This window comes from Vidua chalybeata, chromosome 5 (genome assembly GCF_026979565.1).
Source record: "Vidua chalybeata isolate OUT-0048 chromosome 5, bVidCha1 merged haplotype, whole genome shotgun sequence".
NCBI lineage: Eukaryota > Metazoa > Chordata > Aves > Passeriformes > Viduidae > Vidua > Vidua chalybeata.
Genome location: NC_071534.1, coordinates 50499111 through 50527047, shown reverse-complemented (window position 1 = coordinate 50527047; position 27937 = coordinate 50499111). Strand labels below are relative to the sequence as shown.

The following is a 27937-nucleotide window of genomic DNA, read 5'->3' as shown; positions in this document are numbered from 1 at the left end:
GCCGGAGGAGGGACGGGGTCCCACGGCCGTTCCTGCCGCTGCCCCGCTGCCTGAGGTAGGTACGGCTCTGCCCGGCGCTCCGGGTGTCAGCGAGCGCTGCCCGCTGCCCTCCGCCCTCCCGCCGCGGCGCCGCCGGCTCACACCGCTTCTCCCCCTGCCCGCCGCCGCCCCTCTGCCTTTCCCTGCCGCTCTCCGTGGATTTTTTTCCCCTCCCGCGCGTCTGGAGGCCCCTCGCTGTGCTGCTTGTCACCGTCCCAGCCCCAGTGATGCTCGCGGGGGTGTGACCCGCTCCCGGGTACGGCGCGGTGGCGGCCCCGCGGTCACTCGGCGTGCTGGGGGGGGCAGGGAAGGGTTCTCAGCGCTGCAGGCTTGGAATGCCCAAGTTAGTTTCACTATTACAATAGGATATCGCTGTGGCTGAGCCTGAGCACACTCAGGGGGGCATACGGATGAACTTCTGACCTGCTAGAGGTCACCCGACTGCTCCCTGCCCGGAAACCCACAACCTCCTCTCCCTCTGGAAGACATCGCTTCTCTCCTTGTGCCAGTCCTCTGTGTGAGGGAAATTTGCTTCACTGCAGGCTTGGGTATGAGGTGCAGTGTTTTAGTACAAACTGCTCTCATCGTTATGTCTTAGTGTGCAGAGATAGTGACATGGTGTGACAAGGCTTCCTGGTTTTTGAGAGGTATCATTATGTGCTTTGAGAACCCTCTTAGCATGCTGAAGAGAAGCGGCAAAATACCTCCAACTTCAGTGCAGTAACCTTTGCTGGTGGACAAACGTAGCCATGGTAGGAAGACCACACTTGGAGCTGTTGCAGATGACTGTGTGCTTCCCTCCATGCCGTCCTTCGTGTGCTAGTCCCTCTGTTTCAGCAAGCCTGGAGTTAAACAGGACCTCTGAAGTCTTTAGGTATATAGAGATTTTACAAGTTTGTGGCATGAAGACAAACAGGATTTTCCAAATGATTCAGATACAGACATTCAGGTGTAATCAGTTAAAATTGTGTTGAAAACAAAGTTCACATTTTTGAAGCCTGTCTCTGAGATTCATATCTTTTAAATTGCATAAGTATCTGAAGGCCTCCTGGATACTTGATGCTGGACCTGGCAGTGGGCCTACAGAAATATGCAGTGACATGTAGGCTTCACTGGGAGTGAAGAGGAGGAGATGGAAGATAAAGGGGTTTTCCTCTGCAGTGGGAATCTGTTCTAGTGAAGCTTTTCCATTTTGCAGAATATTCATATTAGGGCAAAAACCTGCTGTTCCTGGTCACACATATGCTCACTGCTACTCAGTAGTTAAGGTCTTGACCTTATCTTCCATTTTTGGCCTGTGTAAGCATTAGTTATGTAAAAATACTTAGTGCTGGGTTTTTCTCTTTTAATCAGCTGCCTGCCATACAGCCTGTGTTCTGCTTTCTTTCTGTGTGTTTGTTAGTTCTGACTGTTCTTGATGCAAGTTTTGATGGTCTTTGCCTGGCTTATGGTGGCAAATGAATATAATTGGAAAATTTAATTCCTTTACAGTAATCAAAACAATTAGTACAATTGAAAATTTGTTTCTAAGGTCACCTCATCAGACCAAGATACAACAAAATTCACTGAAATTGAATTCATGTCTCACAACAGTAGGGTGTAACTAGAGTATGAAGTATCTGGTTTGTGTTTTACAGCAGATGCTAAAGGAAGTTTTGCACAAACTTTTGCACAAACAGTACCTGAACTGTATATGTACCTGTATTCTTTTATTACTTTGTCTTTGCTGATATCAGGCTTTACCATGCTCCGAGCCTTTAGTCACACAAACGGTAGGTGTGTGTTGCACCATGCTAAGTGTTGGCATCATCGTAAGTCTGTGCTGGCAATCAGGAGGGAAGATGTCAATGCATGGGAAAGAAGAGCACCTCTAGCACCAAAGCATGTTAAGGAGTTGACAAAGATGGGATACAAGGTCTTGGTGCAGCCGTCAAACCGAAGAGCCATCCATGAAAAGGTAAGGTCCCATTTTGAGATACAAGCAACATCATAGTGCAGTTGTTAACCATAGTACAGAAAAAATAATATTCAAAGGCCATTCATGAGGAAAGATATAAAACCCCCAGAAACATGTAAATTTTGTTGCTAAATGAGGAGTTGTGATAGTGGAAAGGAAACGGAGTAGTTTGTTTAGCCTTTTAATATTGGCACCATGGAGTTGTTTTTATTAATTTCCTGTTACTAATTTTATTAATGTCCTGTCATCACTCTCCCTAGAAGTTCTAGGTTCTCTTGAAGTAGAAGCTTGGGAATTTCTTTAACATTGGTGTTTTTGTCTTCTGTTTGTGAGAAGGCAAGAATTCTAAAAAACCCTGTATTTGTAAAAAGAACAGGAAAGATGAATCTGGTGAATTCCACTCTTGCTCCAGTCTTATTCCTCATGTGAAATGAGGAGAGAATTTTTTTCTTTAATGCTGTGAGATTCAGGACAGAGAGCCTTTACAGTTTTTTGTAGCGGCAGTAATACTCTGCTGTAAGATAACTGAGAAAACAGATGAAAATTGAAACAAAGTAGGGAATTAGTGACTACTTGCACATATGCATCAAAGTGCAGATCATACTATTGCATTTCCTTAGAAATCACTCTTCAGCTTGGGCTTGAGCTTATACAATTTTATAAAATCACACATAATCAGTCTTCAAATTTTTGAATTTTTCATATTTCTCTAAACTTATTTCCAAGTATTTGAACACCTTACAAAGGACTCTTCATTATTGCAATACTGCAGGATACTTCAAATTTAGTAAAATATCCTTTTTGTAGTCTGTAGATTTAAGATGAAGTACTTTGCTAACACATAATTATAATTTGGCCTCATATAATAGGATAATAGCATGGTAATTCAACTTGATACTTGATACCTCTTTATCAAAGAATTTTGTGAATGTATTGCATGTAGTAACTTGTTTCTGCTTGGTAGAATTATTTATTTTCCCTCTGTTCTAGTTGCTAATATGCTGAGATTTGAATAAGAAAAAACACAGAAAAATTTTCTTTGATTTTTCTCTTTCATAGGAGTATGTCAAAGCAGGTGCCATTTTTCAAGAAGATATTTCTGAGGCTTCTCTGATAATAGGTGTGAAGAGACCTCCAGAGGACAAATTAATCCCTAAAAAGAACTATGCCTTCTTCTCTCACACTATTAAAGCCCAAGAGGCAAACATGCCCCTTTTGGATGAGATTTTAAGACAGGTAAATTATGTCATATTGAAGATCATTGTCAGTTAACATGGGATGGAAACTGAACTTAGTGCTTAAGTGTGATGAAAAGCTTGCTGCCCAGTATGGTTACTTGCAGCACAGTACTTGTAGATGGCTAACGAGGACAGTTTCAGTATCCTTTCCTGAAACTGAGTATTTCTTGCTCAGAAGATATTGTGTTTGCAGTGTTATTCTCTTCATGTGCATGAGGCAGGTAAGTTGTGAGCATGGTGTGCTCAAGAGAGTCTCTTTCTCTCTGAGTGCGAAGAGTTGTTGGGAAGTTATTAAGCTGGAGTGCATATTGGCCATTTCAGAGGAAGGCAGCCAGTTCACACTGAAATGAGCAGCCTCTTGGCAGAGGATGTGAATGGGCCGGCAGCAGCTGGAGTGGCACATGGGGAGCTCTGTGCAAAGAGGGCATGGACAGTGCAGAGACCCTTTCAAACAAAAATTCAGTGCAACTCTTATGTTCTTATTTTTATGCTTTATTCTTGTTACGATATATAAACCCATCCTGGGAGAGCAACGTGCCACAGACTGCATTCACTGAAAATTTTAATACTCAGTTTGCTGTGTATTTTCAGGAAATTCGACTGTTTGACTATGAAAAAATGGTTGATCATAAAGGAATGCGAGTTGTGGCCTTTGGAAAGTGGGCTGGTGTAGCAGGTATAGTGTATGAAGTAAAGGCAGGCTTGCAATGAGTGACTTCCTGTAATACTTCTGGTTGTCTGTCCTTCCTGAAAGTTGAGGCTTGCAATGTGTTTTTAATTGCATTTTGAATTCTTACTTTTAACAGCCTTTTTCCATTCTGGTTTGTGCCTCCTACTTTCATGAGACGACATGTCAAATAGTCATGTGGATTCCTGACAAATCTAATATTTTATGCTGTTGTCTTGAAGTCCTGTTTGTCCACTGAACTATCTGGAACAGACTAGATATCAAGACATCAGCTGATTAGGCTTTTGATAAAAAAAAAGGCTGCTGTCAGTCCCGAAAGCTTGAACAACATCTGTTTGTCACTGTTACGCATTTAATCTGATTCTTGTGTGGCATGGTTCTCATTTCTTTCTACTGAACTTTAACACTGTTTCTTCAGGAGACTCTTTTATTTCCTTCTTTGGAATCCGGTGATGTGGATAAACCTCATAAAAGGATATCTGAATATTAAATGGTGCCTAAATGCATAATGGGCTAAGAGCAAGTTTAAGGTCATGGACTGCTATTAAATTTTTCCTATCTCTGGTTTTAAGTAGACTTTCTTTAGAAGTAAAGTATTATTATAAAAACATGGGAAAATATCTGGGATGATTTGAGGCTTCAGGCAGTCTCTGCAGTTTCTAACTGTGCATATTTATAATTAAGACTGATGTTCCAATTTTCTGGTTTTTTTTAACAACAGGAATGATCAACATCCTACATGGATTGGGTTTGCGGTTTCTAGCTCTGGGTCATCACACTCCCTTCATGGTAAGAGTATGTGTGTATGTATTTTTCTTTAGCTAAATAACATTTTGGCATCTGCTAGTTTTCTGTATTTGAATATGGAGAACATCTTGATTGGTCTGTGCCTTTGATTTCAGCACATTGGGATGGCACATAACTACAGGAATAGCAGTCAGGCTGTGCAGGCAGTACGGGATGCCGGATATGAAATTTCACTGGGACTGATGCCAAAGTCAGTGGGGCCCTTAACATTTGTGTTTACGGGCACTGGTAATGTTTCTAAGGTAAGAATGGTCTTCAAAATGAAGTACTATATAATTGTTAATAGAAATTCTTGGCATTTGATCTCTGTCAGGTTAAATGGGTTGATGGGTTCATTTTGTTTGCTTGAACTTCACATTTTCCTTTGCCAGTAACAATTTTTAACTACCATTAATGAAAATGTTTAATATGAGGTCATGCCTAACCAGGCTGTCATGCTAACTTCTTATCAATGAACATGGATTAAATCTTACTGCTTCTCTCTCTTTCCCAAACTGCATGATTTCTCTCCTGCTCTCTCCCCACTGTTGACTCTGTGCTCACAGAGTAAATTAATCACTCCATTAAAGTATGAGGGAAATAATTATTTTTTCCAACACCTGCTGAGTTTTTATCTCTGGATATCATTGACTTGGTTTACAAGTGCTTGACTTCAGGGCTATTTTCTGTGACGTAGGGAAAATACTTACTCCTGGTTTTGGCAACAAAGATCAGTTAACAAGGCTCCAGCTATAAAGTGAAGTCACTGCCTGCATAAATGTGTTCTTTCTATCCAAAAGGATGGTGTGTCTGAAAATCTGGTTGTGATCACAGCTCATAGGGGAAGTCATCTTGTAGTTCTTGGCCTTTAGAACAGCCTGGTTGATGAGGAGTGGCTTCAGGGATCTTTCCTAAAGAGAAACTGCTCCTCAGAGTGGCAGCAAAACCCTCTTGTGGCTGAGTTGAGGCCTCCCAGCTCAGTCATTAGAAACAAGAACCAGGCATTGGATTGTTTTTTAGGCATTCTGCAGTAGTGGGGAATGATGTAAATTCCTTGCACATAATGCCCAAGCTACTTAGTTTTGGGTAAGCAGGCGTATGTGTGAAACGATGTGTACGCCTCTGGAGATGTTCTCTGGCAGGGATGTCAAATTTTATGTGGCATTTTATATTTGTTTTCAAACACCAAATGAGCAGTGTTACATTACATTTGTGGTCTACTTATTCTAAATCCTACTTCATGATTTCAGGGAGCTCAAGAAATGTTCAGTGCTCTCCCATATGAGTTTGTGGAACCACATGAGTTAAAGGAAGTTTCCAGATCTGGAGGTATGCAGTGACAATAGTGATTAAAAACACTGAAACCCTTTTTGTCCAAGTATAAGAGCTAATTTTTATTTATTTATTTTTAACTTCAGACCTCAGGAAAGTCTATGGAACAGTGTTAAGTCGTCACCATCATCTCGTAAGGAAACGTGATGGACTATATGATCCAGTAGACTATGATGAACATCCAGAAAATTACATTTCTCACTTTCACATTGATGTGAGCATCTCTTCTGTTCTTTCATGAAAGATTTTCCACAGAGTGTTTGTACTTACTACACTTTTGCATATTCATAATTTGAGAGAGCATTAACTTAAAATGATAGACCAGGTGCTTTCAGCTTCTTAAAGTACTAGGTGAAAACATCAGGCATCTGTAACTTTCTTTGCAGGTTGCACCCTACACAACTTGTTTAATTAATGGCATATACTGGGAACAAAACAGTCCTCGCTTGCTGAGTCGGCAGGACACTCAGAAGCTGCTGGTGCCAGTTAAATCTGCTGCTGGTGAAATGGATGGCTGTCCTGAATTACCACACAGGTAAGACACTCATTTCACTTGTAACAGTTTTGCAGCACTATGATTAACTTGTAATGTTAGGCAGTTTCACTACAGTATATAGTAAATTACTCTGTTTATTTTACATTGTTCCTGTAGCATGTTCTACAGTGCCCCGTTGATTGTGCTCTTGTTCTTTTGTGCTTTGCAGTCTTGTTTTCACAGTTTGGAGTTTTTGAAAACATCACAGTAGAAATGATTAACAGGTATCAGCTGTCTTTCTGCAGAGTTAGTTCTGCCACTGATTTTCATACAGAATCCAATACAAACAAAAGTATTGGATAATATCTGGGAATGTACCTGCTGCACCAGTATTGTAGAAGTTTCTATGCCTGAGCAGAGTTTTAGGGAAAGTTCTTCCTACCCTGTCATTTGGCATGTACAAGTTCAAAAACTGTTCCTTAGCACCTCTTATTTCTGTAGCAGGTAATGGAATGCACAGCCCTGAATAGTTTTAAGGATAGAATGTGGGGTGCAAATCAAGGGTTAGTCTCCTTTCAGTGGGGATGGGAGCTACCCTTTCTCTAATATCCCTGTCATAGACTGGGGAGGACATGAAAATACATCCTGGTGAGGAATCAGGTCTTTGTCTCTTCTCTGCCAGCTCTTGACACCTTTCTTTCTCTCACATGACAAATAAAAAGTTGAAGAGTTAACCTTCGGTGGAGCCAGAGGTTGTGCATTAGGCTAATAAATGCTCCACCTGCACCTGCTATCTTTGAACTGGTAGGAGGCAGCTGCTTCTTTAGGCTTCCCTTTAGGATGGGAAGTTAGTTTAATGCAGGACTGCATAGGCACGACCTGAGGGAATTCGTAGATGGAAAATGAATGGGGGGTGTTGGCAGTACAGGACATAGAGAGAAAGATCATTGGTGAAGGGATTCTGCCAGTCTTTCCATGAAATTGGATGCTGTTGATAGGAATGCAAACCTGATGACTACAATAGGAACAAATTTCCGTTATATTTCTGGATACCATTTTTTGTGCTTTGTTGACTTCTAAATTGGTTGAGATGAAGAAGGTTACAAGTCACATTGATCTTCTCACATTTCTTTTATTTTCTGTTCACTTGTGACCTTTTATACCTTTGTTTCTTAGTAATTTGTATAATGCTCTATTCCACTGTCTTTTTATTTTAATTGCTTTAGACTTCTGGCCATATGTGACATTTCAGCAGATACTGGAGGATCTATAGAATTTATGACTGAGTGTACAACAATTGACAACCCATTTTGTATGTATGATGCTGACCAGCATATTACTCACGACAGGTGGGAGAGCCCTTACTTTGTGCTGTTTTCCATTGTAACTTGTAGAGTGAAACATTATATTGAAAAAATAATGCATTTATAACACTTCTGAAAGGTGGTACCTTTCAGGTACTAAGAAGTAGTTTAGAAGAGCTGTATTCTCTCTTTCAGTGTTGAAGGCTCAGGGATTCTGATGTGTTCCATTGAGAATCTGCCAGCTCAGCTTCCTATAGAAGCAACAGAGTACTTTGGGGATATGCTTTTCCCTTACATTGAAGAGATGGTAAGATCTTATGTGTCCGAAAAGAAGGTAAAAGGCTCAGAATTTGGTCTGCTTGTTTGTTGCTTTTCTGGTCTCCTGTAAACATTCAAAAGGAATCTGCTGTAGAACATAACTGACCTTGTACTTCAAAAAAAGGAAAAAGTTTTTAAAGTCTTGAGGGAATCCTTTAAAAAGGAAACATATGAATGAGACATGAGTGACCTGGGTGTCTTACGGATTTGTCAAGAACACTTTCTGTAGGAAGAAAACAGGCTCTGGCAGGTAGTTCATTGCTTCTGGACTCTGCACCAGATGTAAACATCTGATTTTCTTGGGTGCTCAACAATTCCTTGCAGTCAGACTGCTGTTTGAATTCCCTGTATTTTCCTAAAAGTCAAGTGATGCTGATTGCAGCCAGAAGTATTTCAAATATACAAGATATTGGTACTGTTGCATGCATTTAAATGTTGCTTAAAATCTTAATGTTTTACTTTGAGAAATATTTGTTAATAAAATGACCTAATTTTAAATAACTTATCTCCACAGCTGTTATCAGAAGGCTCAGAACCTCTTGAAAAACAGAATTACTCGCCTGTTGTTCGAGATGTAAGTTTTGCAATTTTGCACCTCTCTTGGCTTCTCCTGCTTTGAAACATACAGACACAAAAAGCCCTCAAAATCTGTTTCATATGTTTCCAGGCAGTGATTGCATCCAATGGCTCACTGACACCTAAGTATCAATATATCCAGAAACTGAGAGAGAGCAGGTAATGTAGGCTCTTAAAGTTTATTTGATTCAGGATTTACAAAGCAACCCTGTCTCCACTATCTCCCTTTTTACATTCATTTATTCTTGTGTCTTGGTGGAATGCATCTACACTGCACTGTGTCTAAATGTCTTCTCGGTTGATGATCTCCTTATTTCTTCATTCACATTGCGTAAATCATTATCATGTGTTGTTAGTAACTTATATTGAAGTTGAGAAAGTGGTTGTTTTTCTCTGTCTTGGATTATGAAAACTGTCTTACCAGAGGCAGAAAACAGCCACATGCTAGATTTACTCCTTTCCCTTTTGAAAAGGATGTAACATTTGAAAGGAATGGCTGAAAGCAAAAAGCTCTCGGATATTCCTTGAATCTAGTTACTTCTTGTATGGCTCAAGTGCAGTGCTGTGTAGCATTGTTCTGTGACTGGATGTATTGAGGAGACTCTGGGACTCTCAGACTTTTTGTTATATTCATGCACCTACAGCTTCAACTACCACTTCATCCACACCCTGTCACAAAAGTTATGTGCTGATAGCCTAGACTGAATTAAGCTAACAAAAGTATAAATAACCTTCACATCCCTTCCATTCCCCTTGCCCCCTTACCATTAACAAATATCTATAGTTTACATATGAAAAATGTTAGTTTCACAATAAGTGGGTTCATGTTCATGGTCAGTGACAGCTACACTGTACATCTTACAAAAATTTGAATTGGTCTGACCATAAGCACTGCATGCACTATGCGCTAAAAACAGTGTGTTCGCTTCTGCATCTCAACCTCTCCAATTTTCTTTGGGACTTCTGGTTGTGAACTTGTACATGATGAACTATAGGTGAATTTTTCACACTAAGTAATGTACTATTTGCCTCTCAGAGGCTTCAGCTCATAGTGATTTTTATTCTGTGCTCTTTGATAGACCTCTTCAAGAGGCTGTCTCAATAACAAATTTTTTTATTCCTCACACAGTGCAAGGATCTGATATTTTTTTTAGCTTCCTCCATAATCACTTGCATGGTCTTTTGTGAACTACCATGAGAATCTGGAGACTTCATTTCCAAGGGTGGTTTTTTGGGTACATTTTTGATATTTCTGCAGATTGTTTGCTGCATGTCATGTTCATTTGTTCAGTAGTGTCATTCACTTCGCTCTCAGAAAAGGAGGACCTGCTAACAATAATCCTTCTTTATTTTGCAAACTTCAGAGGTGATGTAAATGAAAGAGGGGTTTTACTGCTTGTGTGATGGTTTAGATAGAGATGTGCTCTTGTTCAGGTGCTATAGGAATTACATGGCTTGTTTCCACTCTAGAAAAGTATTATGCTACATCCAGTTTAGTTTCTGAGGGTTCTATTTGGACTAATTGCTAGTACTCCTTCAAGTCTGTGAACATTTCAGACATAGGACAGCCAGACTGTATGAGCTGAACTGTCTTGGGTGCCGTTAGATTTACCAAACAAACTCATCTACATCTTTGCACCCTTACTTGCTTCTTAACTCTTACTGGTTTCTCACCCACAGCTGCAAAGGCACATCACATTAACAATGTAGATGTTATTTGCAACTGAATTATTAAAACTCATTTATAGAGAATAGGCATAATCTGGAGCTGTGTAGATTCTGTTCTCATGCTTGATGGGTCATTTGGCAGCTCATATTTTTGCCTGTCATAGAGTAAACATGTTGTATTTGATTCAAGTGTGACTTCATTCTATACACTAGAAAAGTGGAGAGGAATTCTTCTCTTTCTCTGCCCATAATAGTACAGCTCTGGAAGATGTTCTGATAGGAGGAAGAGGAGGAAAGTCCTTGGGTTTGCAATATAAAAGGATATGATGGGCTTGGGAGAATTTCTGTGAATTTATTAAATAATGATTTTATGTTTTTTAAAAAAATAAAATCTGTAAAACTTTTATGAAGGTCAAAATTTACAGTAATCCATAGTAATAATTTGGATTAGAGAGTTGATACATTGGTACATACCTTTCAGATTTAATTATCTTAAAAGAATAACTTTTAAAAAAGGCTCTGAAACCGGAGCAAAGGAAGATGGAACATCTGAAATTTTGGAGTGCAATTCAAGCTTTACAATACTGATACAGTAGGCTGGAATGTGCTGCAGACATATGGTATAGATGTGTTTAGTATTGATTTAACTCTCTTCACTCACAGTAGTTTTTCAGTGGTATTATTTGAGGCTTTGCGCCCCTAAACATAGTCAGATACTTACTGCCATGCTTTAGGTTGGGCAATAGTGCTCTGGTTTGTCTTGCTATTAGATGTTGCTCTAGCAGGCTTCTACATCATCTATCATTGTTATGACCATTTTTGAAATGAAAAAACACAACCAAAATATTGATTTTTGGCTGCCATGAGAAGCCTCAAAAACATCAGAACCAAATATTATTTAGGAGACATATGGTTGGTCCTCTTCTAAGGTCAGCAGGTTTCAGGAGAGTGGACAACATCTTGTCAGCTAAAGGTCAGGATTCTTTCTGAAGCATAATCTGCAATGCTGGTATAAACTCTTAGTGGACAAAGGGGAAACTGAGGATCTTACTTATATGCTTATGAAGATTCCCATGAGATTGTATACTTGAAAGTCCTACCTATTTGTTGAAATTTATGTTCAGGGTATGGGTTAAGAAAAGCCAAAGCTCAAACTCCATTAATTAGATTAAACAGTAGGGCAGTGAACAGCTTTCTTCAAAAGTAAGAAGTGCTTTAAGAATTTTTTCTTTTGCTAAATAATTTTTATCTATGTAGTCATATGTTAGACAGTTGCACAATCCTGATTTTACAACTTAATGCAGATTTAAGCAAAAAAGAAAGATAAAAGGAAAACTAATTAAAAACAACCAATATATGTATTCCTGTTATGATTTATGAATTTCTGAGAGCATATTTAAACAACTGCTGAGTGAATTATTCTGGATGACAGAAAGAAATGCAAAATCTGATGTGAATATATTGAAAATCAACAGGAGATCTACTTAAATTTTTTTATGAGTGTAGTAGTAGTTAGGTTGAAACACTATGATGGTTTTCAAATCTGAGTCTTTGTCTGCAATGATGATTTCTTGGCTGGGCATTAACTTTTATTTGACTTTTATTGACTATCATGTTTCCTGTGATCAACTAATACGAACTTAGTGTAATTTACACAAAATACTCTTTCACCAGCATGATTTTGTATCCTTTAACAGTTACTGTGATGTAAAGGGAGCAAGGCAGAGTCTGGAATCCCTTTCTGACTGCCCAACATGACATTGGTAGCCCTCAAGTTGTCAGGTTACAGTAATTTGGCCATTTGGAAAAATACAACTGAGTAAAGTTTTAATGAACAGCTAGAAGAAATCAGAGAAGCAGTGGGAATGTTGATAGATTTGACCATGTTTTTGTTAGAGGAAAGAAACTAGAAGTTATGCAGAAGAAGAATGGAAGCAGTACTAGATAGTCCTGGATCAGGATAGTCCTGGATCAGGTAGCTAGGAACTTGACTCTTGGTCTGACTAGAGCTCTTGGTTTGTAGACTTACTAAAACATACTTCTGTTAACCTTGGCAGCTTGCAGTTTCCTTCTGTGTAATTTTTAATTTTGTCTGTAACACCTTCTAGGGAACAGGCTCAGTCACTGAAGATGAGTGATGAGAAGAGGGTTTTATTGCTGGGATCTGGCTATGTTTCTGGCCCTGTGCTTGAATATCTCACTAGAGAGTCCAGCATTGACATCACAGTTGGTATGTAAGAATTTGTTTTTATTACAGTATGATGTCTTACTGAAGCATATGGCAGAACCCTTCCCATAAATAATAAATGGATGTGGTTCTGAGAAGAGGTAAAGGAAATCTTTGTTGTTATGCACAGCAGAAAAGGTTTTCATAGCTTTGTGAGCATTTTAAATTTAAGTAATTGATTTTAAAATTACATAGCCAAGTTAAAAGTTAACTGGTTACATGTCTAACCTGTAGGGAAATTAGAAGTATTTTTCCTTCTAACCTGCTTTGGCTCCGTATTGGTTTTGTAGATAGTCAGTTACTTTGTTGGTCTTTGGCTGTGTTTTCAGCCTCACACAACAAGAATATGAAAATGTTTTTATAGACATCTGTATGAGTGAAGTAACTGCTTTTCTTATAACGAGTGTCTTGGTGGTAAAACTTCAGACCCTGACTTTCCCATGAGCACCAAATGCCTCTTGTTTATTCCTCTGTTTTGGTTTTATCTGTAGCATATTTCAGGCTGGGTATCTCAACAATCCTTTTCTGTACCCTTAATGATGACTTTGCCCTGATTCTGGGACTTCAGACTTAAAACTCAGGTTCTGTTGCCTTATTGCCTGAAAGATACTTTGCTGGGAAGTTGTTTCCCTTAGAACTTACAGTTTTATTGCTGTTGATTGTTGTTGTTATTGCATTGATTTCTTTTTTCTTCATGCTACTTTCATACTTGGCTGGTTTTGCTACCCTTCATGGTGATAACCATAGTACTTTTAATCCCTGGGAAAAGATTTACTAGGAGGAAGAGGGGAAATCTAGGAAAGCTGTGCCCTAGTTATGAGCACTGCCTGAAGTGGTGAAGAGGGAAGGATTATAGCAATGTGCAGTGCCCATCTCCTTGTGACTACAGAGGTTGCATCCACTCCGTGCAGTGCAGTAGCAGGAAGGGAAACCAGGTGAACTGGAAGATCTGTTTTGCCAGGCACTGAACAAACATAGCCTCTTATCTGGGTGGCTTAAAAACATGCAGTTTCTACAGCACATACGCACCAAAAGAAAGAGACGTGAAGATATTACTTGTTTAATATATGACAGCAGGCAAGTAGGTGCAGAAAACAAAATGCACATCACAGTGCCATGTTTGGTTTTGCACTGTTAAGCTACACCACTTTAAATCCAGTTGATGAAAACTTTAATTGGGAAAACTTCATGTAATCAACTTTTTTTAGTTTGAATTTGTAGATGATTTTGCCCAGCTCTTTTCCCTCAGCACAATTTGATTCGTAGGGTATAGAGAACATTCTGGTAATGTTTATTTCCCACTGACTCTGGAAAGGCCATAAGGGAATAAGGCCCTAACTCAGAGGCACAGATGCTTTTAATTCTCCACAAGCTTGTTCCCTGCATGCTGCCTTCTTTCCCTGTTCATTTTTCCTGGCTGTGTTCTCTGGTTTGTGCTAGCAGCATGGTGAGCTGGGAGAGGAAATTAGTCAGATGTAGCAAATACTGGTTGTGTTACCATTGTTCTCTTTTTTAGTTCTGCTTTCCTTATAGTGCTGATGCCTTTTAATTCCCCAGAAGCTTGTGCCCTATGTGCTGTCTTCTTTGGCCATTCCTTTTTTGTTCTCTCTGGCTTGTGCTGGCAGCGTGGTGAGCTGGATGGGAAACCAGTCAGAGGTGGCAAATACTGGTGGTGTTATTGTGGATCTCTTTCAGTTCTGCTTTCTTTATAATGGTAGTTAAGTGAAGGCAGGCAGAGACTGGATTTATCCCATTTAGTTATAATATGGTATTTGGGATTGAGAGGACTAAGGCATAAGAAAATATTAAAAGTAGTCAGTTTGAACCTTTTACTCACACTTGACCTAAGCTAAAGCTTAATATTTCTATCTTTGTCATGTTAAAAATGGTTATTGATGTGAATTGATTTTTGCTTTAAGCTATTAAGCTATTCTTGATTGTAAATAGGAATTCTGTTAAAGTGTATTGAAAGAGAGTTTCAAAATATTTGTTTTTAAACATGTGGAATGAGGGATCAAGAAAGTTTTTCTGAACATGTTTGTTTACTAAATGCCTGATTTTTCTTCAACTCTTAGTGAAGAAAAACATGCATGCAACTGTTTCTCTTTGGGAAATATGGCACAATTATACATGGGTATCCTTTAGACTTAGCTTCATCTATAGGTAACGGTTTATTGTTTTACTTTTAAAACAGTATCTGTCATGAAGGAGCAACTTGAGCAACTGACAAAGAAGTACAGAAATGTTACTCCAGTTCATATGGATGTCCTTAAGCATGAGGAGAAGCTGTCCTCTTTGGTGAAAAAACACAACCTTGTGATCAGGTCGGATTTCTGTGTAAAACATGATAGGCTCAACCCTAAGTCATGCTGCTACTTTCTCCTAGTTGATTGACCTAAATCAACACATAAACTTCTTTTTAATGGCCAAGATGTGGGGTCGTATTTGTGTATGCCCTGCCTTTTCATGTAGCGGGGCATCAGAACTTTAAAAGGGGCTTTGACTTCAGAAGTGTTCACCAGTTAGGTGCATTTCCTTGTTAAAGGAAGGGCCAGTTGCATCCACAAACTTATGTGTCCCTGGGATCAAATTTTCTTGTTCACAAGAGGAGGCAAATTTCTGACATCTTGGTAATTTCTTCAGAATATCCCATTAAGAAAGAACTCATTCTAGATACTGATAAAGGGAAGGAACTTCATAGTCCTTGCCATTTTGTTTCTTTTGCCATGGCTGTCATGAATGTTGTTTCCATTCCACGCAGAGTGTGCTTTTCACAAAGTAGTTCACCAGGATCTTTGTAATGCAAGCTTTCTCAAGGACAGTTTGGCAGTTTTGCATCTTCTAAACCTCCATCATGCTTGTTTAGAAAACGTCTTTGGAAAGAAGTCAGTGGTTTGTGGTTCACAGAGAAGTGTGACAAAAGATGCTGTCTCAGGGATGACTTCTCTATTGTTCAACGCCCTGTTCTGAGTGCATACAACAATGCTGTCCTGATAGGGTAGTGTTCCACTTTCAGAGGTATGGAACTGCTCAGGGCAAGGCAAGTATGACTGTTTTTTTGAGTAATTACTTGAGCTCTTCTGTAGGCCTTCAAAAGACATTTGACTGTCTTTCCAGTGACAGGATAAGTAACTAGTTGAATTTTGATGTTGCATGATTCTCCTTCCTTTGTAGTTTGCTGCCTTATTCAGCACATCCTTTTGTTGCTAAGAAATGTATTGACAACAAAGTGAACTTGGTAACGGCCAGTTACTTAACACCCTCCATGAAAGAACTTCAGGAGAGGTAGGTGTGGAAGTAGCATCTCCCTGGTGTTGCTTGCTTCCTTAATGCATTATCTAAATATTTTGCAGTCTGTTACACCTGCAACACTTACTGTGAATTGCTGCTTTCTGAATTATTTCTGCTTCTCTTTCTGTGATGGAGGACCAAGTAACTTTCCCAAAGGTGCATGTTGCAGAGTGGAGCAATGTGTGCATACCCCAACCTGGTTAGATTAATGCTCTAAATAATGGAATTTATTTTTCTGCCTCTGTCATCCTATTTCATGTTAATGTGCCTTTTCCTCTTCCCTCAGACCTGTTAAGATGTTTGAACTGGGCTGATATTCAAGCTGAGTAGCTGTGCTGTTGTATTCTACCAGCAAACTCGTTTGTCATCCTTTGCCTTCCATTAATAAAAACTCATTCTTGGCTTATTGTATCTACAGAAATCTCTTCTTTCGTGCTCTTTTTTTGGATACACACACTGTAGAATTTTCAAATTGGTGACATCTCTAACTAATGTTTCTATTGTCCTACGTACTATATGCTTGTAAGTTATTTTGAGCATGGAGCTTCCTCTGAGTCACAGTATTGGAAAATCTGAAGTGCCTTCAAGTGAAGAATTGTACATGCTGTGTCTTTACAAAAGATAAAATAGGAAAAGCTAGACTGGTAGAGAATCAGCGTTGAGAAAGTGAGGGATATTTAGGGGCCTCTCCTACCATTCTTATTGAGAATATAGCACGCTCTCAGGAAAAAAAAACTTAAAAAGGGCACCTCTCATTTGTCAAAAGACAAACTGACGTTGAAAATAAAATTAATCCTCGGTCTGTGGTGATAAGTGAACTCCTCTGGGACTGTAGGCATCTATTAGGAAAAAAAACCCCAAATACTTGTAATTTTGGAAAGCAGGCATTTTAGTCTCTCTTCCTTGTAGGAGCTCTTTAGGACAATTATGACTTAACTCTGTGCTGCTTTCTGCATTACTATCTTCCTGCATTATAGCATTGTCCAGAAGACTGTGGGATATGGAATAGCTGGTAGAAAATTTTTTTTCTACCAACACCTAGGTGCAGAGCAGGAAGAGAAACAAAGGTTAGAAGGCTCTTAGATGGTTGTCACTTTTCAGGTTTAATATCTGCTTTTGTTTCTTTAGTCCCACAAGCTGCAGACAGAGCCCAGAATTTACTGTGTTGGGGAAGGCTCACTGGGCAGATGGGACAGATGTATGGAATAAAGGGCCAGTGAATATTCTGATGACACTATGTTTCTGTTATTTTTAGTGTAGAAGCTGCTGGTATTACAGTTGTCAGTGAAATGGGCTTGGATCCTGGTCTTGATCACATGTTGGCGATGGAATGTATTGATAAGGCCAAAGAAGTTGGTGCTACGGTAAGGTTAGCGGGTAGTGCGTAGTTCTGCCAAGATTATATTAGTAAAGTTGTTCTTTTAACACCATGCAGGTTTTGAGCATGTCACTGATGTGTAACAGACTCTGGACATTTTACTTTTTCTGATGCTTTGAATTTCATAGCTACTAATTCACTTGGTGAGACCAAGTGCCCCGGTGTATCTTTTGGTTTCCTCTCCTTTACCAGGAGTGCCTGCAGTTTTCCCCTCCCCACTGTAGATCCTTCTCATCTGGCCCATTTGGGGGATAACAGAAATTTTAAGAACTGATGGGTAGATCTCTATGCATCCTGATCTGTCTTCTCTTCACTGTTTCTTTCCTGTGGATAAAAATGACAGGTTGTATCGTACACTTCTTTCTGCGGTGGCCTACCAGCTCCAGAGCACTCTGACAATCCCCTGAGGTACAAGTTCAGCTGGAGTCCACAAGGAGTGTTGCTGAATACAGTTCAGTCTGCTACGTATTTAAAAGATGGAGAGGTGAAGTAATGGGAAAATTTTCATTTAAAACCAGACAAAAACCGTGGTATTTGGCTAAAGAAGGAACTGGAACTTGTAAGATGCTGTTTACTTTCAAACCAGTGGCAGTCAGTTGCCTAAGCCAGTTGCATAAATCACCTAGTCCTGTGTTTTGGAGCATGATGATACCTAACTGCTGCCAGCTTAATTCTTACTTACTATGTGGAAACTGATTGCCAGGAAGGAATTTATTCTAAAGACTAAAGCACTGGATTGGTGTTGATTTTTCTGGGTTCAACTTCCATTCCTGTTGGGTATTCCTTTTGCTATTTAATTGCCCTATCTTTGGTCCTGTAAAACAAAGGTGAGAATGCTTGTCTGTCTAGTTGTCTTGATAAATCAAACAGCTTCATTTTGTACTTTGACAATGCACAGTAGAACTCTTGAGTCCTTTCTCTTGTGGTGCAATGTGTAATACCAATAAGCCACTGAGAGGGTTTTGTGAAATGCTTTTTGGTCTATTTTATAGAAGCTCTGTTTTGCTGTTTGTGCAGGAGTCATTAGACTTAACCTCACAAATGTCACTGCTACTGTTTTATGTAAACATTGTAATTGATTTGTGCAAAGCTATTGCAAGCCATTATCACATTTCTGCTTTCCAGCACTATCTATTTCCACTGTCACTTGCTCAGAGTGGTTACTGCAGTTGTCAAGGAGACTGCCTTGTATAACCACTGTAAAGTTTAGCTAGTTACCTAAAACACTTTGACCTGCAAAACGTAGAAATCTTTCACAATATAATCTTTTATGTTTTATGACATTTTGGTGCTCTACTGTTTTTATGGAAGTAAGGAAGGATAGATGCAAGGATTGTATGTTGGACCATTATTTAAAAAACAAAGAAGTATAAGTTTCAGATGAAAAGGGTTCTTGGAAAATGTTAAAATATTTCTAATTTATTTCCAATCTGGTTCACCCATTGCTAGGAAAAATTAGATCATGCATATGAATAAGTCATTATTCGAGGACTAGATGAGCCTGTCAGTAAATTCTGCAATTTTTCCTCCTTGCCACTTAATACTTACGTCTTTGATGATTGTGTAGGATTGTTGCACACATCTGTCTTGCCCGGCAAATACAACAATATCTTTCGGCATTGCTGCAGGCTTCACTGCTTTAGTATTTCTTCTATAAGTAAACCTTGTCCCTTTGCTCAGAAGTCAGAAAATGAGTTTGTATTGATTCTGCATAGCAGATCTGGGCTTCAGCTGCTTGAAGGAAGTAGGGTTCAAGGCTGTGGTTGGGAGTGGTAAGAGAACTAGTCACCCTTTTTTTTTTTTTTTTTTTTTCATTCCATCATGATTTGTAGCTTCAAGTAAAGATACACTTGGGCAGTAATTTTATATCCATGTGATATCACTTGATTTATTTTAATCTTTAAAAAAAAAGGAACAAATACCCATCATTCTGTTTATATCTGCTTTCTCTCCCATATAAAAAAAACCAAACGAAACCTAAACAAGATAATAAATTATTTGACCAAATAGCAGGGAGCTCATGGGTAGAATCTCCCATTACACTGGTGCAGTTAGAGACATGCTCCAAAATGACATTAATGTAAGTGAAATGGGAACCTGCAATTTTAATATAAATGCAGCAGGAATTAACTGTGTGTGTGAGAAGAACATGGCTTATTTTAGCCCTTTGATGGCTGACACATTGCACGCTTTTCCTGCACCAGATATGATTAAATGGCTTGGGCAACTGCTTTATTTAGATCGGGCCTTTGTTTGCACTTGAATGCCAAACATGTTTTTCCTGTTTTTGAGCATACTTTATCTTTTCTGTTCTAAAATAAGTTGAATACAACTGCACAAAAATATTATTTGCTGTTCTTTCACAAACTTTAGATTATCAATATTCCACCTGGAGGAGCATTACTGGATTCTGTTACTCCAATGGATTTTTTCCCAGGATTAAACCTTGAAGGTTTTCCTAACAGAGACAGTACAAAATATGCTGAGCCATATGGTATTCAGACAGCTCACACTTTACTGAGAGGCACCTTAAGATACAAAGTAAGTTGTTGGTGTTATTATTAGTAATTATTTTTTTCCTCAAGAGACGAATGTTGTAATTTCAATAAAAATGCTTATTTAAAACTCAGCCTTTTGTAGGTCTTCACTTGCTGTTTATGAGCTCCCCGTTATCCCAGCTGAGAGACAACTGAAAGCAGTTATCTTTTTTTTTTTAATGTAGCTTTACCTGCTGTATTTAACAGGTATTTGCTGCAAAATGGAAAAATAATTTTATTTGTTTTAGACAGTTGTTCAGTTGTCTTACATAGTCTGTGTTTCCTCTTTTTATTCTGGCTCTGTATCTGGTGTCAGATCAATAGAAGATTTAAAAAAATAAATAATTCTGTTTTCTTATATTCCTATGAAAAACATAATGTAAAAATCTTACAGAAAATTATGATTTTCCATCAGTCTGAGAAGGTTTTTTTATTAAGTAACTAGAAATCTTAAATTTGAGAATCTTTATAATTTTGGTCAGCTAAGTAAAATGTTAAGAGATACATGTATTTTTGTTCTAACTGATCGAGTCTTTTCCTTTCATTTGTTAGATGTCCAAATCAGAATCAGAATGTTTTGATGTTTTTCTGTCAGATTTTCTTTTTCAAATTTTTTTCAGTCAATATATATTAAGAAGGAATAAACCTAGAACGATATTGAAGGTTTGAAAAAGCTTTTATAGATGTTGTATTATGTCTGTTAAGGTTTATACTAGGGTTTAAGTTATTGTTATTTGTCCATAGCCTGAGTAAGTTGTCTTAATTTTTGTCTTAATTCCCCTGTTGCAATAGAACAGGATTTTTTTTTTTCTGTATTTCTGGGAGGTAAGCTTGCTTAGATAAAGGCATGGAAGAAGAAGGAAGGCCAGTATGGGGGAAAAAGGGTTATAAATTGCAATAGTTTGCTCTCTGTCAGTCTAGATACAATCTCTTTTTCAGAAGAGATTGTAAAAATATGTGGGAGCTATCTGATAATCGAATCCTAATACGACAGTATCTATTCCATTTGGTGCCTGGTAAAACTTTCTTCTTTTGTATGTGCTAGTACAAGGAACTGCAAAATTGTCAGGGTGACACGCCAAGTGGATGTCAGTGTGCTGCAAGAATGCTGTTCCTGTGGTTAGTGCTGTTTCCTTAACCCCCACAGCAGGGCCAGTACTTTGGGCTGGGGTGGTGTTGGTAGGGTTGTGGGGAAGGGTTTCCATACCTCTACCTGCATGGTACTGACATGCCAGCACAGAGTGCTGAGCAGGACAGAAGTTAGTGTTGGCCCTTTGCACATGCTGCTGTGCTGCAGAGCAGAAGCCAATCTGTTCACTGAGGAAGTAATCATCTCCTAAAAGTGCCTTTTAGAGATTAAGTTTAGATAGCTGATGGAGTCAATTTAAAAAGAGGTGTCACACAGAAGGATTTCACTGCAAGGCCATCTGAGCTGATAACCTAGTGCTTCTAATAAGTGACACCTAATTTAATTAGTCTTCTTTCAGGGTGCTTTATTTCCTCCATTCTGTTTTTTTTGCGTTTCTAGTCACTTGTATGTAAGTGCTCTCAGGTATCCAGAAGTGTGTGGGAATGTTAACGGAATACAAACAAAAGTAAGCAGAAATCTGTTGAGACTTCTTTCATTGTGCAGCCTAATGCAACCTTTGCAGTTCCTTTTAAACCATTCTACTGCTTTGTCTGTCTGATATTCCTGAAGATGAGAAATAAGCACACAGGATTCTTACCTTTAAAAGCAGCCTATGTGATGTCCACACAATCCCGGTGGCGTGAAACTGGATGAGCAGAGTTCAGCATTGTGCTCTGTGCCTTTAGTAGTTTGTTTATGGGCCAGCTGGCTGATACAACCCCACAGTGATGGGCTGGGATTTCAACTAGTGCCGGCCAGCTGAACCCTTTGATCTCAGCAACCAATGGTACTTGCCATGGAAGAATAAGCCATTAAAAAAAAGGATTGAAAAGTGGGGAAGGGTGGAGAGGTATTGGCACAGAGGTACTGCTCTGTGGCAGTAACCTCACTGGCATCAGGTTATTGTGGCTGGGTTCCCAGTTATGTCTATCACTACATTCAAATCAAGGAGAAATACCTCAGTTTCAAGTGATTAATATATTTAACGGTGTTACTCTTTTATTTCAGGGATACTCCAGAACTATGGGGGGCTTTGTTAAACTAGGATTAATTAACCCAGATCCTTATCCTTTGCTAAGCTCAACTACACCACCTCTAACCTGGGTGAGTTACTCTGCTTACCCTGTCTTCTTTACTCTGTTTTATTGATGGTTTTCTTATTGCTGGGCTTGGGTGTACTTAGCAATGAGAATCTTGGATTGCATCTTGATCTTTGATTTTTTTTTCCTGGAAATTAGGAAAACTTTCTTCAGCAGGAATGGAATAAGGTGCTGGATGGAATAAGGTGATGGAACAGGTTCCCTGATAGAGTGTCTGACATTGGAGGCTTTCATGCCTCAGCTAGACAAAGCCATGGCCATATTTTTATGAATTGTCTCATGTTTCTTGTTAGTCACAGTCTAATCCTCAGTGCTCTGAGTTTGCAGTGTCCATATTGTTACTGGCTTATGATCTTCAGTGTAAAAGTATTTTTCAGGGCATCAAGAAGTAAGAGATTGTGCATAAAGGAGTATATATTTTTTTTTCTATTAAAATTCTGTCAAGCATTTTTTAGGTCTTCTATGATGCAGCTTTTCTGTCTTGACTTTGGGTGCCTTACTTCATCTTTATCTCAGCCAAGACATGACTCTGATGTGCTGCTCTTACATTTGACTATCAACATTTTTGTTGTCTCTGTGGACAAACAGAGTATTTCATATTTCAGTATGGGTTGGAAAGAGCTGAAGAATGTCTTGAGTGTTCTCAGAACCAAGAAGACAGAAGGTGAAAAGGCCGCAGTCTTGCTTGTCTCTGACTAACATATAGTATTGGGAAGATGAGCAAACTCCAGGAGTTTTTGGGTGGCCATATAGGATTTACTTTTATTTTTTTTTCCTTTTAAATTTTTTTTAAAATTTTGAGATAATTTTTGTCTGCTTTCAATTTTAGAGTTGATATTTTCAAGTTTTCTTTGCAAAAATGGCTGTAATTTCCAGTTCTTCTAGCCTCAATGAATAAGTATACAGTGTTATGTAATCTGTAAAAATAGCTATAAACTCATTATTCTCACTGTGAACATTTTTAAGCTATGTTTTTACATCTTTATCTACTCTGTCAGGGAAGTAGAAGAGAAAGGCTAACATGAGCTTGTAGACTCTGCAGTTCTTGCTTATTTTATATCTTGCTCATAGTTCTTTTTATTATCCACCTTGCTGTGAATGAAGCAAGCAATAATTAGCATCTAGGTGGCACAAAATGGCATTCAGATATGCACAAGTATCATGAGAAATCTCTTTGGTAACACTCAAAGGATTGCCAGAGCCTTGTTCATCTTACCAGTCTGTTTCCTTCCTTTTGAAAGGGACATTCTCTATTTCTAGACCAACTGAAAGATATCCTATCTCTAAATTTTCACTCTGTCAGTCTCCAGGTGGCTTCTCTTTCATCCTAATATTCTCCTAGTGTTCCTTAATTCCTCCTACTGTTTCCTAGTGTTTATGCAGGTTCTATGTTCTTTGCTGACAGAGGAAGGGATTAGACTAAAATATGGGGGGAAGCAGTGGAGGGATGGAGTACAAAGTCTTTTAGGAAAAGTTAAACCCTATTTTCACCTGTTGTGATTAAAATTCTCAAACTTTCTCACTTTCCCAGTACACATAAGCTGTCTTCTCAGAAGTCCTGGATTTTAACTGATCTTAGTAGAGTAGTTGGTTCTCAAACTGTTGATTGAGATGGACTGGGAACAGATGTCAGGCCTTCATGAACCCTTTTTGTTTTCAAACAGAAAGAGCTCATGTGCAAACTGGTTGGAATTAAGTCACCTGCTGAGCATCATGTTCTTAAAGAAGCTGTATTTAGCAAACTGGAGAAGGACAAAAGTCAGCTGGAAGCAGTGGAATGGTAAAATATTCCAGTGATTTTGAAAGTTTAAAAATTAAAAAAAAGAAATGTTTGCAATTCTAGCCATTTTGGTTCAAGACTGTTAAACTGGTATGCTGAACAACGGGAAATTAAAAAACTGAGATGAAACTGCTGATAGGCAATGATGTAAGACTTCCTCATTTCTCCTGCCAGGTTAGGTTTATTGGGAGATGAACCAGTTCCAGCAGCAGATTCCATTGTAGGGGCTCTTGCAAAGCACATGGAGATGAAGCTGCCCTTTGGTATGTGAAAAATTCTTTTTCATGGATTTGAATGGAACAAGGCAGTATCTTTTATAAGCCTTAATTGGACTAGTTTGCTCACCTTCATTAATAAACCTTCATGATAGGTTTTTCAGTGTATTGTGATGTCCGCTACTTCCCCAATTTATCCTTTTCTTTTCCTGCTACACTTTTAGTTTGATCTTGGTGTTCTGTCCTCCTTAATAGTCCTTGCCTTCAGTCACTTCCCTGACATACATGTTGTGTATGTGCCTGGCTCTTCAGGAACCTCATCTTGATGGGACTGAAATACAAGTAATGAATAGTTTGTGTGCTTTTCTCTTAGGCACTGGAGAGAGAGATATGATTGTTATGAGAAGTGAAATAGGTCTCAGGCATCCTTCTGGCCATTTGGAAGACAAATTTATTGATCTGGTTGTCTATGGGGATAATAAAGGATATTCTGCAATGGCTAAAACAGTAGGATACCCTGCAGCTATTGCTGCTAAAATGGTTTTAGATGGTAAGTGGCTATTCCAACTTCAGTAACAGTATTTCAATCCTCTTTATCTTCTTGCCTGTAGAAAGTAAATATATAGTGTCTCTTAAGTATATTTATGTATATTTATTTTAATTTGTCAGACTCTTCCTGTCTTCTTTACAGGAATTTTTAATCTGCATGTTTGGATGTTCAGACATTCAGTGACAACTCTTAATTTACTGCTTAATCCACAAAGATTTTTAAGTCATTTAATATAAAATGTTACACTAGTGTAGAGAAAACCTTTAGAATAATAAATTATAATTGATTATGCGACAGGGCTGAATGACTCAGCAGTTCCCTGCACCTCGATCTGGCTGTGTCCAGCACAGCAACCCCCACAAAAACCCCACTGTGCAGCTACCAAAGCTTTCTCAAATAAACCCGGTAGAGCACTAACACAGTTTTTTTAATGCCTTTATTTCAGGTGAACTTACTGTGAAAGGCATGGTCATACCTTTGACAAAGAATGTTTACGGGCCAATACTTGAACGTGTTCAGGCAGAAGGCATTATATACAGTACTCGCAGCATTATCAAACAGTAACTGAAAGCAGTGGATTTAATCAGGTTTTGGCTTTTTTTGGTTCCCCCACCTCCCCTTTTAGAATCTCAGTTTGGACCAGCTAAAGGCAGCACTGCCATTTCATATGCAAATGTTGCCTTCTGTAAAACCTGCCACCAGGCTTGATGTAGAAAGTGTTGATACTCACAGGTTGTAATATTTTCCTCTTAAAATTGTTAAGCTTTCATGTACATGTTTCAGCATCAATCAGTCCTTTCCTTATATCTTTTCTAAAATATCTCAGAAGGTTTTTTTTCCTTTGTTATTAGAGTTTATCTTCTAAGCGTATACGGTTATTATTGCAACAAATTTAAACTGAAAGAAAAATCTATTAGTGGATTATTTTGTGGTGGAAAAGTCTGGGTAATGAACTCCATTGATGAAGTTTGATTGCTCATGTGGTAAAAATAATTTTTCAGAAAAATGGAGATGAAAATGATACTTAAATTCTAAGTCTGGTTGTCCCTTTCACTTTAGCAGTATTCATGAATATTTTCACAATAACAATATGCAAAAAATAGTTTAAAAATTCTGCACTACTAGCAAATAAGATCCTGTTAAATCTTGAAAATGTTCAGTTCTTAAATATTTGAAACCTAGATCTTAATATTTTTCACCACCTTATAAAGAATGTAAATTTAAATTAATTGGAGGAGGAAGGAAACTTAAAGCAAGCTTCCCCCCATACCCTTTCTTGTTACAGAGTGGAAGCTGGTTGCAATATATTGAAATACCTGCTATTACATGTTGCCTTGTGTTGTGGAGAGAGCACATTAACATTTAGCTCTGCAACTAGGAAGGGCAATCTGAAATACAACACAGTTACTGTGCTTAGAAGATGCTCCAAATGACATGTTTACTCTTCCCACTTACACTGTGTGCCTCATCCAGGATAAGTACTGTTACAAAGGGAATACATTGTGCAGTACATGCGGCTTTGAAATGCATTAGGTTTAGAGGTTTAAATTGCCACTTTTTGAGTTAGCTTCTGTCCTTCTGCTAACATGGTTTTGAAGTGTTCACTTGGAAACCTATGCCTACCACTTAGTACAGGGTCACTTTAGCCTGATGGAGTTTGCCAGCTCATTTGCTGCTGAACGCTGTGCTGTCAGATGTGTCAGCCCTGCTGTAGCTGCAGTTTAGCCACATCAGACCACAACTGAACTTTAGCCCAAGTGCAGCTTCTCTGTAACATGGCACCAGTTGCATACTTTCATTTCAGGGCTGCTTCTCTGGCTTTTGCTTAGGGATTTCTACACCACCTTGCAACTCTAAGCATGGCTTGGACTTCACCAGTCGGGTCTGTGAAGTGTAATGCTCTGGGCAGGTTGTATTGGCACAGGTACCTGAGCACCTGCCTAGAGCTTCCCCTTTCTAAAGCTGAATACTGATGCAGGAAGCTGTCTGCTTTCAGCTTTGCTCACAAATGCCCTTTGCTCACAAATGCCCTTTGCTGATAAACACACAGCCTTTTCCTTCGTGAGAACCAGTGCTGTAATCACAGTTCCAAGAGGCTGGAATTCCAGGTGTTGTTTTGCATGATGGGAAAAGCAACCATAACAATAATTCAAGTTTTGATCTTCAGGTTTTGCTACTCAGGACTTAGATTTTCTTTGTGCAGATGCAATGAAGTAGCAACTGCTAGTTAGGTGAAAGGAGCCAAAGAGAGAAGGGAGAATGAAGGGCAGATGTTACTGTGAAAGAGAAGGACTTTTTCTACTGAACCAATGCTTTTGTAATGTAATGTCACATTTGGATTCTGTTACAGTTCCATGCATATATTACACAAAATCCTGTCTCCATCAAGTTCTTTAGCTTCCCACTGACCTTACAGGCTGTTGGTTTGTTGTCAGACTGGTTGATGCAGCTGGGGTAAGGATGGAGACTGCAGTGATGTTCTGCTCTCTGCTGCCTCCTCCTTCTCCAGTAAATTAATGGCCTACAACTAAGGGTTAAGTTATACTTGTACCTGCTGGTCCCTTCCAGTCCAGTGCTTGGTGAGACCAGGATTTTACTTGAGAATTCTCTGTTCCCTCCCTTAGCCCACAAATACACAACCAAAGACTTGTGCCCCTGTACATGTGCATGCACCGTACTTGCTTTTCTGCCTTGGAAATGCAGTATGGGATGAAAATCAGATTTTTTTACAAATATCTAATATTTTTGGAGCACTAAAGAATGAGAACTGCAGTGTTTTCATCAAGAAATGCTGCTACTATTTTTGAAACATTTTATATTGGAATATATTTCTAATTCCCAGTGCAATGCTGCATTTTGTTTTCTGTGTTTAGACGCAAATGAATTTGTTGCTCATCTTTTTGTATGAAGATTATACTTCTCAGTTCTCTTTGCATATTACTGGAAAGATAATTGTATCTTATTCATGAGATTGCTTGAAAAATAAATCTGAACTCCTCTGGTTTGTTGTCATTTCATCTTTACAGTCTAATAATGGGATGTACCTGAATGGGATTTTGTTTTTCACATAGATAGTTACAATGAAGGGATGCCTACACGTGGACTTTTCTATGTGCATGAAATACCTCTGCATACTTCTTGCTAGACTCATAGGAGAAGACTCTTCAAGGATTGTTTAAACATGCCCATCTATATATTTATATACATATATATATATATACACAGATATATGGGTATATCTGTATCTAGATAATTTTCAGCTCAAGCACATTTTTTTCCAGCACGTTTTGTTCTTGGGCACAAGGACAACTGCCGAAGTGGTAAGCTACAGAAAAGTAGATGTGTGATA

General features: G+C 38.7%; 1 protein-coding gene across 3 annotated transcripts; it reads left to right on the top strand.

Annotated features, from left to right (window-relative positions):
- Window positions 1-27589, top strand: AASS (aminoadipate-semialdehyde synthase). Of its 3 annotated transcripts, none has more exons than XM_053943310.1 (24): window positions 1-55; window positions 1776-1996; window positions 3056-3232; window positions 3826-3910; window positions 4644-4711; window positions 4825-4971; window positions 5959-6037; window positions 6127-6254; window positions 6427-6575; window positions 7742-7864; window positions 8015-8126; window positions 8652-8711; window positions 8805-8872; window positions 12490-12611; window positions 14803-14932; window positions 15783-15893; window positions 17155-17263; window positions 17621-17761; window positions 19651-19818; window positions 21952-22047; window positions 23708-23823; window positions 23998-24086; window positions 24412-24588; window positions 25034-27589. In XM_053943310.1, the coding sequence occupies exons 2-24, from the start codon at window positions 1784-1786 to the stop codon at window positions 25150-25152; spliced, it is 2787 nt and encodes a 928-aa protein (XP_053799285.1). In that variant the 5' UTR covers window positions 1-55; window positions 1776-1783; the 3' UTR covers window positions 25153-27589. The 3 variants fall into 3 exon arrangements, with proteins under 3 accessions (XP_053799285.1, XP_053799286.1, XP_053799287.1); XM_053943311.1 differs by lacking the exon at window positions 1-55 and adding an exon at window positions 828-913; XM_053943312.1 differs by lacking the exons at window positions 1-55; window positions 1776-1996; window positions 3826-3910 and having other exon boundaries at window positions 3196-3232.
- The last annotated feature ends 348 nt before the right edge of the window (window positions 27590-27937 follow it).

Bases quoted from the DNA above. Each gene is read 5' to 3' on its own strand.
- AASS (XM_053943310.1), top strand. From the start codon at position 1,784: ATGCTCCGAGCCTTTAGTCACACAAACGGTAGGTGTGTGTTGCACCAT. The intron at 17,762-19,650 runs GTGAAGTAATGG...CACAAACTTTAG, and splicing joins CGTATTTAAAAGATGGAGAG to ATTATCAATATTCCACCTGG. The intron at 24,087-24,411 runs GTATGTGAAAAA...CTTTTCTCTTAG, and splicing joins GGAGATGAAGCTGCCCTTTG to GCACTGGAGAGAGAGATATG.